The sequence below is a fragment of the Pteropus vampyrus genome, unplaced genomic scaffold (assembly GCF_000151845.1).
Source record: "Pteropus vampyrus isolate Shadow unplaced genomic scaffold, Pvam_2.0 Scaffold172, whole genome shotgun sequence".
Taxonomy (NCBI): domain Eukaryota; kingdom Metazoa; phylum Chordata; class Mammalia; order Chiroptera; family Pteropodidae; genus Pteropus; species Pteropus vampyrus.
Genome location: NW_011888953.1, coordinates 1145478 through 1159264, shown reverse-complemented (window position 1 = coordinate 1159264; position 13787 = coordinate 1145478). Strand labels below are relative to the sequence as shown.

At 36.8% G+C, this 13787-nt stretch overlaps 1 protein-coding gene across 1 annotated transcript in view; it reads right to left on the bottom strand.

Moving 5' to 3' along the window:
- The window catches only part of C6 (complement C6), a 55516-nt gene that overhangs the window by 12093 nt on the left and 29636 nt on the right, over positions 1-13787 (bottom strand). Inside the window, exons 10-15 of the mRNA XM_011370679.1 lie at positions 11353-11519; positions 9671-9896; positions 8625-8796; positions 8201-8312; positions 4802-4934; positions 3732-3920 (exon numbers count right to left, since the gene is read on the bottom strand). Of these exons, the coding sequence (XP_011368981.1) occupies positions 3732-3920; positions 4802-4934; positions 8201-8312; positions 8625-8796; positions 9671-9896; positions 11353-11519 (999 nt within the window). The remainder of the gene's footprint in view (positions 1-3731; positions 3921-4801; positions 4935-8200; positions 8313-8624; positions 8797-9670; positions 9897-11352; positions 11520-13787) is intronic.

The window sequence follows — 13787 nt, the reverse complement described above, 5'->3', positions numbered from 1 at the left end:
GTGATGACTCGAGAGTTCCTCTCTGCATATGTTGAATTTGTGTTATCTTTAAGACTTCTAAACAAAATAGGTATATAGAAATTTGGATATTCAGGTCTAAAACTCAGTAGAAAAGTCTGCGCTAAAGATTTAAATTTGTTATTAGTGTATGGGGGATCATGGAAGCTATGGGTATGGGTGAGATTCCCCAGCAGGAGAGTGTAGCATCAGGTGAGGAACTCAAACATATAACATCCAAGCACAGGCAGGAGCCTCCCCAAAAGACAGGGCAACAGCTAGAGAGCTAGACTCTAAATAAGATGTCATTGTGTCTTGGAAACCACAGAAAGGATGTATGTGCAGAAGACGGTCGACAGTGCTGAATGTTGCTGAGTGGTGAAGGGAGATTGAGGACCAAAATATTGTCTATTACGTGTAAAAATTTGGATATCAGTGACAGCAATCCTGCAAATAGCTGCTGGGAAGTAATGGCTCGAAAGTCTGATTTTCTTATAAGAAAAATCAATGAAGAAATGCAACACCTAAATGTAGTTATTTATCCCTGCATTATATACTAGGCACTAGGATATTATGGTGGAAAAGAAAAAAGTGAAAATAGCAGTGGTTCCTTTCTTCATGAATCTAAAGGATAGCGGGAAAACAGACATTAATCAAATAATCATAGTAATGGGTTTACACTTACAGGCTGAGATAGGTATTTTGGGGAAAGGGAACATGGTTCCAGAGGATCACATAACAGAAAGATGCCAACTGAGAAATGTAAGGAAAGACCCATAAGGAAATGATGTTCAAGCTAAGATGAGCAAGTGGCTAGTGTGTATGTGAGGAAGGGGAATTAAAGCAGAGAGACTAACACTTGGGCACATTATACAGAAGGAGAAACCTTTGTTATCTTTGCTTCCGTTAAGGCTCATTCAGAGAACCTTTAGACTGGTTGAATTGGAGCTGGAGCTGACCTCTGGAGCCTGTCGGATGAAACAGACTTCCCTGAACTGTGTCTGACTAAGCAGGTATCCACAGAGCCACAATGGCCTCTGTAAGCGAGCAGTTGTCAAAGGAGGGGTGTAGGCAGCTATCTGTATATTCTGACACATTAGATGGCAGAACAGGAGACCCAGCTCGTGGCTTCTCCTCTGAGCCTGTCAGGCAGAAAGTTTGATAAAGGAAGAAGGTTTATGTTAGAGGCAAAAATAAAGATTTAAAAAATCGGTAGGTTTTCTTCTTTACTGCTATTTCTGTTTCCTACTGTTATCCTCTGTTAGGACTCTCATTCCATCTGGTGATATTTGGCCCAGAACTTTCATGAACATGGAGGCCTACAGCTGCTGAGAAGGCCTCAGACACTAAGATTATTTCCACTGACATGGGATTGTTTTTCTTTGGTTTCTTTTATAGCTCTTTGTTCTTTGTACATAAATCCACACTTAGGTCAGGGAGGGACCTCAAGCCATACATTGTTTCAAAAGAGAATCAACTTTTAAGTGGCACAGAGGATTTCTCTGTCATTACAGATTTGAAATTGTCAATGACTCCATGCAAGGAGTCTTTGCTCCCTCACGAGGGCTCGGGATGAAGCTGGAACAGGCCCTTGGCTGCCCACCCCCCCAGCGCAGTTTGTAAGCAATGCAGAAATGAGAGTCTTGCGTCTCTGAAGGGCTGAGAACAAGGGGACCCTCTGGAGGTGTCAGCTTCTCAGAGGAAGGAAACAAGTAACAGTGGAGGCAGCAGCAGCTTGCTTTTTTCGCATTGAAAGAATAAAAAGTCTTTCCCTAGCCAATAAATGGCCTGAGAGTCTCTTTACCTTACAGCTCCCCACACATTAAAAGTGTCTAGTTTTATTGATGATTTTCTTTCTCTTTCTGTGATTTCCTTCATTAATCTATTTTGTCAATGTTGCTAGAGAGAAAGTATAAGAGATAGGATATTGATTTCCATTATTTAATGTAGAACATTTCATTATCTCTCAGTTTGGATTATAATTTCTTTTCCAAACACAGAGTCGTGCGTCTCTCTCTCATTCTCTCTCTCTCTCTCTCTCTCTCTCTCTCTCTCTCTCTCATCTCTGTCTGTCTCTATCCTCTATCTCTATCTCTATCTCCGTGTGTGTACTGTTATTTGCATAAAGAAGATGCTGCCTAATATACCCCAAGGATCTTAACTTTCTGAAGCCTGTGCATCCCAAACATATCCATCCCTCTGATATATATGATCAGGAGTCAAGCGGAACTAAGCCACAATATTAACCTGAAGTTCTTATAAATTTCCATGAGATTTCCTCATAAATTTTAAGGTTGTTTAACAGATTAACTTTTCCCCTTTCCTTCACATATTATAAAAATCCAGAAGAGGAGGATAAAGAAAGCAAGATAGCAAAGAGTGTGGGGAATTAGCAGAGCTATTGCACAGTTCCTATTTGATCCAAACTGTCTGCCTTGGGTCTAATGCAACTTCTCTATGTCTTCTGTGTGTGTGTGTGTGTGTGTGTGTGTGTGTGTGTGTATGTGTGTATGTGTGTTTTTTAAATAAGCAAAATAGGCCAACTCATATCTGATCTCAGATACAGCCTTAAGGATTCTCTGACTTAAAATGACATTATTTGAACAAGCATGTTGAGAAATTTAGAAGACATGAATTGATAGAAACTCTCTTAACTGTCCTCCAGCTAATTGACTGGCCAGGCTGATACTCTCTGGTCCCTCTGTATCAGCTGCCTGTCTGACACTGAACTTCAAGGTTTGTGCTTCCTCTCTTCTACAACTTCACACTTCTGCTCCCACCAGTCAAGCTACAGGTTTACCGAGAGTCTGTTGTGTTTGTTCCAAATCTATTTATGCCAGTTGTTATTGTAACTGGGTAAGTTGATTAAGTATGTCAACTGATGAAATAAAGGAGAAAAAGGGAGTTATTATTATAAAAACTAAATTGAAAATTTTGAACAATTAAAAGTGATTTGCAAAAATTTTGTTTTAAATTAATTGTGAATGAGAATATTGTAAAAAAGTAAAGAAAAATATATAAAAAATTTAGAGCATTCTATAGTCAATTTGCTTCAAAAGTACCTTTAAGTTTTCATCTCTCTGGAAAATAATGGTTCTCAACTCTACACATATTTGGGTTAGCTAGGAGAGATTTTAAACAAACAGTAAATCCTGGGCCCTCTCCAGCTCAATGACATCAGAATCCGGGATGAGATCTAGATGGAGGTGTTTTTTAAAGAAGTACACTACCTGGGGTTAAAAATCATTGTTCAGAGAAAACTGTATTAGTTTTATTTGAGAAAGAAGCCTTGAAATCCAAATTAGGAGACTCATTAGGAAATAAGAGCTTGGTCCTACATCATAAAATTAGTGAATAAATGTGTATTTCTGTGTTTTAAGTTCAAATGAAATGCTTAAGTAATTAAAAAGTAGTCTGGACTACTTTTTTATGGCCTTTCGCTTTACCTAAATTTTCAGTTAACTATGATTTTATTAGATGAGAGAGCCTGTACTCTCAAAATATTAAAGTATTAAATTAGAAAAGAAATTGACCTCATTTTCTAAAATCGGAAGATATCCACTTGAACAGTAACTTCTCATCTGCTGCCTGACATCATCATCTGCAAAGGGTGAAACACAACCTGCTTTCTCCTTCCAAAACACACTCAAGAAACAGCACCATGGTAGATGCTATACTATCAATCCCGGGGGACACCCACTTAGCAGATCCCAGAATCCTGAGCTGCTACTCACCATTTTCACAAGTGAGTGAGTTTGAAATGGACGGTGTCCAGGAATCCTCAGTGCATGTGTACGTCGATGGCCCAGAAATGACAAAGCCTTTGGGACAGATTAGCTCAATGGATTCACCAATTTCATATGATCCTTGAAATGGTGAGACCTTTAGGACTTCCTGTACAACGGGCTTCAGGCACTGTGTCCCTACAGGCAGAGAAACATTTCAGACATGTTTAGTGGAACAGAATACTCACCAGATGTAGGCAAATTTTATACCAAGAAGTGATTTTAGTGTGATTTATTGAATTCATTCTGCTTTAATGCCATCTTTTGATAAGAAAACTTGGGGTTCCTCCAAGAGCCTTCTTTTTAGTCCCATTATCTAGGTTCCCTTGCTAAGGAACTAGCTCCAGGTACTTCAAATTTTCATTACATTATTGGGAACTTTTCCTTTCAAGAAATAATCTTCATCCCTCTTCTCCTCATTTTTTCAAAAGCAAGTCACCACATTGTGGGTGATACAGACGCAGGACATTCTATTGACATTGGCCTCAATTCTGCATCATGGGGTCCCATAATAACTCCTTGGATTTCCCTTGCTTGAATCTCATTTTGATTTTACTGTGTGGCGTAAACTCATCCTCTACAAACTCATCCTCTTCTCAGCAAAGGATGTGAACGGGCTCCAAGGAGACAACTGCATTTTACATAAAATCCCATTTTCGATACATAAACGGTGTTAGTATCATCTTCCTGGGATTTATTAATTTGCATCAGTTTGTACATTAGGCAAAACAGATGTCTGTGGTTAGATGCAATGAGCAGATTTCCTGGGTTTCTTTTTAAGCACATGCTTCGCAGTCTTGGGTGTATGAGGCTAATATGCAGGGGCAGAACTGAAATATAAAGATACTTTGAAATCTAATTTTAACAGATGCATCCTATTTTCTGCTTTACTAAACCTTTTCACCAGAGGTACCAAAAAATAGTAAAATGTACTGATCTAAGGGTGTGACTTTGATTTATTTATTTTGGACACATTCTTTCTTTAGAGTAGTCACACAAAATGGCTGCCCAGTTCTCACGTTGGCATTCCACATCTAGCTGTCTCCAGGTCCTGTCTGGTAAGCATCTGAAGTACTGGTATCCAACAATTTTGAATCCAGTATAGCATGAAATTTCAGCATCTTCCCCAACTGAGTACAGTTTCTTTACATTCTAGAATTCAAACAGAAATCAGCAACTTATTAGTGCTATGAAGAATACGACACCTCAAAGTTATTCTGGATTCTTTCTATTCATTCAGCCACAGAGTTCTCTTCTCTCAATTTCTACTTTCAAATATCTCTCAAAGTTCTCTCCTGTCCTTCGCCATCATCGCTGCCTTTGTTCGTGGCATTTATTTTCTCTTACCATACCAACTTTCTAATTGGTCTTTCTTCTAATCCATCTTCCAGAATGCTTCTCTAAATTGATATAGATATATATATTTTACTTACAGATTTGCTCCTCACTGTATATGGGATGGCCTACTATTTCAAGAATAAAAACAAACAAACAAGCAAAAAAACTATATGCTTATCTTGTAGTGGTTACAAACTGGATAAATACTGTATTCTATGTATGCAAACATAACCAGCTGATATTATGACTAATTGACTACAAATCATTTAAAAGTGTCACTCAAGTCCTATTAAGCCATTGGCCATTACATATTTTCCCAATTATGGGTAATTAAAATACAACTGCTGTTGTGTGTGGGGAGGGTTGGGGAGATAGGGGTGGTTTACTATAATTTTCCAGATAAAATGGGTCTTACCTGGTTTGGAATATTAGCTTTAACCCACGTTACCATCCTCATCTCTTGCCATCTCCTCCCATAAACCCTATGCCCTAGCAAAACAAAACACCTGCCATTCTTTGAACTTAATATTTATTCTCTTGCATGCTTCTAGGTCTTTACCTGGCTCTTCCCTCTCTATCCTTAATACTTTCTCTCTTCCCTTCTCTCAAGACCCTTTTCAAATAGAAATTCCTCTATGAAAACCCAGTTCATTTCTCCAGCTTTAAGGGGTGCACCATCACTTTAAGTTCTAGGGAAAACTTGCACAAAGCTCTATTTTTACAGTGTTAATCACTTTTATCTGTCCCTCCCCGACATTCGAGAGGCACCTCCACAACCAGATTTCCATCTCACAAATCTTTACACAGGGCTTAATAACTCTTTGCTGAAAGAATGCAAAACACTATTCTTCTTAGAGAGACAGTAATGCGACACTCTTTTTCCTTACTGAATGTGAGGAAAATGCAGAGAATTAACTAGAAAGTTATTCTCTGAGAATTGAAGTTGAGAATTTTGAGGGAGGTGAAAGCTTAATAGTTGGCTTTTGTTATTATCCAGCCACATAATTCAACTTGTCTCCTAGAAGATTCTTGATTTCCTGAATAGAAGAAGAATATCCTACCATTGGTTATTATGGGTGTGACTTTGTTTCTAAGAGAAATAAAGTGATGGATAATATTAATGATCTGCATGTTTTATTCAAAGGCTGAACTTTTTCTTTGCATTCTTCCTGTAATAAATTATTGCCTTAAGTTTCCACTTTCATTTCTCTTATGAAGCTATAACCTGTAAGTGTATGTTACAACCTCTGAGCTTAGACCAACACAGCTGCTAGACTGACTAAGCAAGAAAACGTTACCTAAAGTCACTGTCACTTGCCTATAAGAGTAGAACTTGTGTCCTGGTCCTTGAACAAATATCTTCATGTGCAAAGACATAATTGTTTTACCCTGCAATTGGGCATATCTGCTTCTGTTTGATTCCATATGAGGGACATTTTGCTACTAAACATTTCAGAAAGTGCTCCTTAGGAAAACTAAGATTGTATTACTTTTGAGTAAAAACTGTCAGATAGATTGTAGACCTTTAATAAAGAGGACAATAAGACAAGGAGTTTACTAATGAAAATGGAAACAAAATCTAATTTTGTAAAAGGAATCATAGAAAAATGAATCATTGTTTAAACCCTTTGTGTGTTTTTAAAATTAGAATGCTGATAATTTTAACAGTTTTTGTAAGCAGCATAGATTAAAACTTATTGAGGTATCTGAATCTGACAAAATGTAATTTTGAGGATAATGTTCTAGGGCAAGGACTGGCAAACTTGTCCTTTAAAGGTCCTCAGTAGTCAATTGCAGACCACACAAGTGTCTACTGTAACTACTCACCTCTGCCATGGTTGGATTAAGCAGCCATAGGCAAGATGTAAACACATGAGTGTGGTCATGTTCCAATAAAACTTTATTTAAAAAAAAAAGATAATAAAAGAAAACAGATGGCAGATCAGATTTGGCCTGTGCGTCATAGTTTGCTGACCCCTGTTTTAAAGATTTTGTTCTTTAATTGTGGCTTTTCTGAACTAGCAACATCAGTATTATCTGAGAACTTATTAGGTAAGGTCATTTCATCCAACACCTACTGAATCAAACTCTGAGAGTGAGTCAGAGCAAGCCCTCCAGAGCATTCAGAATTTGAGAATCTCTGTTCTAGAGTAAAGACAATTGACATTACCTCCCTCCAAGGTATTTCTTCCCTTTAAAACCTTTAAGCGTGGTACCTTGCAGAAGACAAATGAATAGGGAAGAACATTAGCTCAGACTACATTCCATGGATATTTATTTGCTAGCCTTGATGAATACAAGGTTGTTGATCTTTGTTCATAAATATGATACAGTTGAAAAATGATTAATTAAGACTTTAGTGAGTTTAAGAAAGGTAAATTTTAAAAAAAGAAAGGTAAAATTGATTAAGGAGTATGGCTTCTGTAATCAATTTTAAATACTATATGTCTCTTAAAAGTTTATATCTAAAGCCACAGACCTGTCTGACAAAAAAAAATTCAGTTTTTTCTTTTAATCAAAGAAACATATTGTGCCTTAATGAAAAAAGATACAATGATTAATTTTATGTTAATTATATTAAAATTGTATGGACTGGTTAAGAGTGCTATAGGTTTCTAACTTAATAAGATATTACAGATACAACACTTCCTATGATTATAGCCAAACTAGTGTGTCTCTCTGATAACATGATCAAATTGGGGATTAGTTTGCTCGGACTCAGAATTAAACAGTCAGACTTCAGTTGTAGATTCTCACAAGTCATCCCAACCTGTATTATACTCAAGTTCCATTCTCCGTTCACATAAATGTACCATTAGCGCACGAATTAGTGGTGCCAAGGAACACAAGGAAACTGCTATCCTTTGGTCTAACAACCAGGTGTAAAGACATCTCTAGGGAATTCAAGATGGAAGAGTGGCAAAGTATTTTTAAACATTACTTTTTTACTTTTTAATTCAACAGAAGATTATTAAATAAGGAAAACGATAACTCTAAATAAAAAACAAAAAACAAAAAACATACGTTTTAAGTTCTATTTTTTTGAACTCCAAACCTAGAGCGAAGGTCAGGATGCTTACTCGGATAAATCCATTTTCCGGAGGAACTGGCTGAGAACATTCTGTATCTGATTCTACTTCAGGAAGGTCTACTTCTTTTATATCTTCATCATCACTGATACATGGTTGTCCACTAAAAGGGAAAGAGGAAAATATGCGTATATAATATCATAAATATGTATATATACACACATATATTTACATGTATATGTATATGCATATATGTATGCATAGATATTCATGTATGTGTGCACATATATAATATATAATAAAGAAATAAATATTACAGAGAAAGGGATAGCAGCAAATCTAATACCTCACTAATGTGTTACGTTGGAATGGGTAAAATTCTAACTATTTCTTTACTTAGCAGTAGGATAATAAATGTCTTAACTTTCTGTTAGTGGGGTAATATGACCCATTCTTTCCCATTACACATCCTTACTTGTTCTCCATTATTGAAAATGTGCAGTGCTCCTCTTGCCGCTTCTGCCCCTCACAGGGTTTCCCTCCGAGACTGGGGGCAGGGTTGTTGCATTCTCGTGTTCTTGATCTCTTATACGTAGCATCGCATGAGCTCCAGGAAGACCAGCAGCCCCAGTTCCCATCTACCGCACCTAGACACAGGAAGACTCAGCCACTGATCACAGTGTACCTGAGAGAATTGGGGCTTTGAAGCCAGGCCAACTTGGTTTCCTCACTTTGTAGCTGTGTGATCCTTTGTGGAATATCACAGGATTATTGGGAGGATTAAAAGAAATTAGGGCCTGACATATTGCCTGATTTCCCTTTCCTGTTCCCACAGCCTGAATAATGGTAATGTTTATGAATCATTTTTTATTATCTGCAACATATCCCACACATGCGTATATGCATGCATATACATATAAATATAAACTTCTGAATAGAATATATATCAAATTTTGTTTTTAAAGGTAATAGAATATACTCTCACTCCCGTGACAGATCTTCTTTCTAAGGAGGATTAGAGGTAACCATGAACATTACTTAGTCCTGTATGAAAACTTTCATTGTGGCTTAATTTATCCTTATTACAAAGCCACCTTCATTCTATATTACAATATATAAAAGGCTTATAACAACAGTGTCACAAATTTTATTTTGTAGCATTTTCTATTCTTTATTTATTTTGTGTTACAGGCATTATGCTGTTATCCTTTATATAAATATTTTTTAAAAATCTTTGGGCACATACTGACATTATCCCCATTTTATGAATGAAAAGATTGAGGCATACAGAGGCTAGGTGACTTTCCCAAGGTAATAGAGCTGGTAGGTCGCAGCTGAGACTCATACCAGGGCTGTGTGACATTAGAGTCTAACTTTCTCCAGGCTTATTTTCCTTGTGACTTGGCATAAGGTGGAAGATGCTAATAGAAGTTTGTTTTTATGTTTGTTTTAATTGACCAACCTAGGATAACTTCTGGAGGGGAAAAGGTAACTGCCTCATAGTAAGTCACTGATACTTACTAGATTTATAATCCGGAGAGCGTCGCTCACAGTTCTCACCGTAGGTGCCACTCTGGCACACACACAGACATTCAGATCCTGAGAGTGTGGGGCGGCCGTTATTAGGACATGGAGCACACTGGCAAGGGTCAAACTTGGCTGCATATTCTCGAAAAGCTTTCCTGAGGTTGTTCCGTCTTGTCACTGCACAGGGGATGTTTCTTACCAAGTCTGTGATGGGAGCAAGCTAAGAGAAAATGGTAGAGAGGAGGTCCAGTCACAGACACATCCCTTTAGCATGTGTTGCCATCACTGCCCAATTCTCATGGGATGAGAGGCAAAGCCTGGAAAATCCCACACTTAAAATGGATTATTGTAGGATATCGGATATCTGCTTATGAACCAGTGGAGAAAAAGGGAGGGCCTGGGAGTTTCTTTGCCTTCTATAGTGGATAGAGCAAGCTCTCTGAGAGATTGCCTGCATTCTGTTGTTCGTAAAGTCTGGTAGGTGTGATGTATCAGGAGCTTCCTTTCCCTAGACTTCTACTATGAAGGAAGCCTCACATGAGGTGTTGCTTACGCAGACTTGCAATATGTTATTTATTAGGCATCAAATGCATGCGTCAAAGCACTGAGAAAGATGACCTAGAGTTAGGCAGTTCCGAAATGCTTTGCTGAAACCTCATTAAGTTTGACTCAAAGAGAAAAATCCAGGGAAAATGAAGAGAAACTTTCTGTGTTCTATGTTTTTCCAGGGACATTATTGGCTTTTGGTGGAACCACAGGAGAAAATGTAGAGTGGGAGAAAATGGAAAAATGACCTCACTAGCAGGATGAATAGAAGAATTACAATAACAAATGATGAGGCTAACACAAAACCAGGGCTCATATTAATATTTTAAAACCCAAAGGAATGACTATTTAGTTCAGCGTATGACTCACAAATGCCCAGTCGAGTGGCTGGATCTTATTTTCCTACCGTAACCTGGAAAGCTCAACATATCTTCATGCTGCATGTAAATTATTCTACATTCATAATGATTGAACTCCTTCATCTTCATTTAAATGAAATGAGCAGAAGAGCTTGTTAGAGGGCTTTTACAAATGTGGTTATGTTTTAGGCAAAACTAGTTCTAAATGCATAAGATCGATATGTGGGCAAAGTATTCCATAAATAATAACAAAATAATAATAATAATAATAATAATAATAATAATAAATATATACTTTTAATGTAATTACAACAAATATAACTTGGAAAATTGAATTAAAGGTGATAGAAACAGAAAGCCAAACAGATCTAAAATCCCATTTATTCCATAGAGCTATAAATGAAGATTTAGGAGTGTCCATAAAATAGAGTTGAAAAAAAAAATACAGAAATCAAATTTTTTATATACAAAGGGAGATGGAGAGTACCACTCAAGGCAAGTTTGAGCAGTCTTATTCACTAAATTCCCTTTCCTGATGTTTTATGCATGCTGGAAATTTTAAACACTATGCTAGAGAATGCTTGTTTGAATAGCAAAAGCCACAGATGTGTAACGTAACATTTTAAAAGAAGGTGCACTGTGCAAGCACACTAGAGAAAGACATTTCCTTTATCATCTGAGAAGGAAATGAAAAAAGAACTGTATGACAATTCCTTTGGGCCGCTAGAGAACTACTTTAGCTCTCTTACCCATAACACTTGATAATCTTACCTCAAAGTCAATCACAGCAGGATTATCCTTCACTGATTTTAACCACTCAGAAAAGACCTTTTCCTCTGGATCAGAGGCCTCTTTCTTCCACGCCAGAGCCGCTGCATACTCGCTCCTTCCACCTTTAACGAAGGAGATGGATTTCTCTGATCCCTGCAAAAACGAACCTGCAAGGTGTTTCAAAAAGAATTACTCATTTAATTTTATTGCACATTCAACCTTTAAAGATAAGCCTATTTGCACAGGAGGGAGAAGTAAATGGTACAGTCACGTAGCTCCATTAAGTAAGCTAAGTGGAAAGCAAGAGAACACTACTCCTCATCCCTACAGGGAGTTTAATAATAGAAATGGTAATGATAGTGCGAACAGCTACCATTTTTTAAGCTGCTCGTATGTGCCAGGCACTTTGCACACATTATCTTACGTAATTCTCACAATAGCCCCGAGAAGCAGGTATTGTTATAAACATGGACATTAAAGCTAGAAGTGATTTGGCCTGGAACACATGGTTACTAAAGTGGGGTAGGGGGAGCTGGAATGCAAATGCAGCCCAAGTCCTGACTACACTGCTTCCCACTTTCTGATGCCAAACCTCCACTTTTGATATGCATATTCGTATATGTCTTGGTCCCCTGGAATAATATAAACCACATGGCTTCTGATATCCAATCAGTTGACTGCCAGGCTGAAGACTTCCAATCACAGAAAAAAGTTGACAGAATGCCTTTAAACTTAAAGACAGGAGTAAAAGCACAACTTATCAAAGGAAAAAAAAATTAAACCTCCAGTTAAGAGTTGGCCCAATGTTTCTTTAGGGGCAATGACATTTAATATACACAGCATAGATTTTTATGTAAATTTTCAAAACGATCCCTCTTAACTAATGGTGTCTTTGACATGAATAGGAATAGAGCAATAGGGAATTGTGGTAAGAAATAAAATTAAATGAAACAGAGTCTCGTGATATGGGTGGTAGTTAATGCCATTAATTTGATGTGTATTCTGCAGTGCCAGTAAGGATTAGCCATGCCCCTACCATAAGATAGTCTAGAATGATTAGGACAATGGGTAAAATACTCTCCCTATGAAAAGTAGTATGATTCTTTTCTAAGTGAAGCACATAAAATAAAACAGAAAATTTTTAAAGAAAATTTTAGAGGTTTTGGTATTTATTTTTCATACAAAAATAGGAGAGAAATTAGTATCTGCCAATATATCATATACCAATTGACAGTGACAAAATATAATCATCTGAAAATAAAATTAATAAAATTAATTATATGTAGGAAAGATTTAAAGTAATTTATAATGAATACAGAGAAAAGATTCAGATATTAACAATTATTAAAGAAACTCTAATGGAAATGCATTGACAAATATAATTTAATATATGGGAATCAGTGTCCTTGAAATACAGCAATTATATTCTGTCCCTGCAGTGCTTAATTTATTTACAACTATAATGATCTTTTTCAATGTTTGTTTGCCTTTGTACCTTAGCTTTGGTATCTCTCTTTTCAATTAGTTCTTATATTTAATCTTTTTTGTTTCCGAGCTTTTGACTTATTAAATTCACATACTTATTAAATTATTCTATTTTATGAAAAACTGTTAAATAATCTTTATCCATTCTTTGGTTTCTATTATTAGGTGTTTGTCTGTTTTGCATGCTGTTCTATTTGCTCCTCTTTCTTTTTTTGCTAAAATATGAATGCGTAGCTGTCAAACCAGTTCTCATCTTGCTCATGCTTAACATGGGAATCTGTGTGTAGACCATCTACATGCTTTGATATTTTAAATTATCTATTCATTATTATAGTAAATGTTATATTTTTACTTATTCCTTATCTGTCTCCCCATGAGAATATAAGGTTTGTATTTTAGAGGTTTCTGTGATTTTGTTTTCTTTTGTTCTGAGCAGAATGAGTAGCAATCAGTCAGAAGTAAGAGAATGAGAAAGGAATTACACAGAGGAAGGAATTATTTAAAATGGAAAGGCACAGGAGAGAACATGACTTTTTTAGGAGACTACAAACAGTTTAACTAGGCAGAGAAAGAGAGGCAGGAACTTATCTTTAAGGCTTTGTGAAACCACAACATGTTTAAGGCCTATGAGTTTCATGATAAGATTTGCCTTGAAGAACATTTCTCTCACAGAAAATATGTAGAAAAGATTGGAAAAATGCAAGACTAGAGGCCAGGAGCCAGTTAGGAGGCTTCTGTAGTAATCCAGGTTGGAAATAATGAATGGAGGATGTGCCGACGAAAGTGAAGAAATGGGGATAACTTGGAGAAATATTAAGAAGGTAGAGTGATTACTTATTGGCTGTGGAGGCTAGAAAGAGAGAGAAGTCAAAGATAACACTAGGGTTTCTGGCTTGGTTGCCTGAGCCTTCTTTACCTAATGTTCTTAGACTCTTACCAGTCTGTATTTT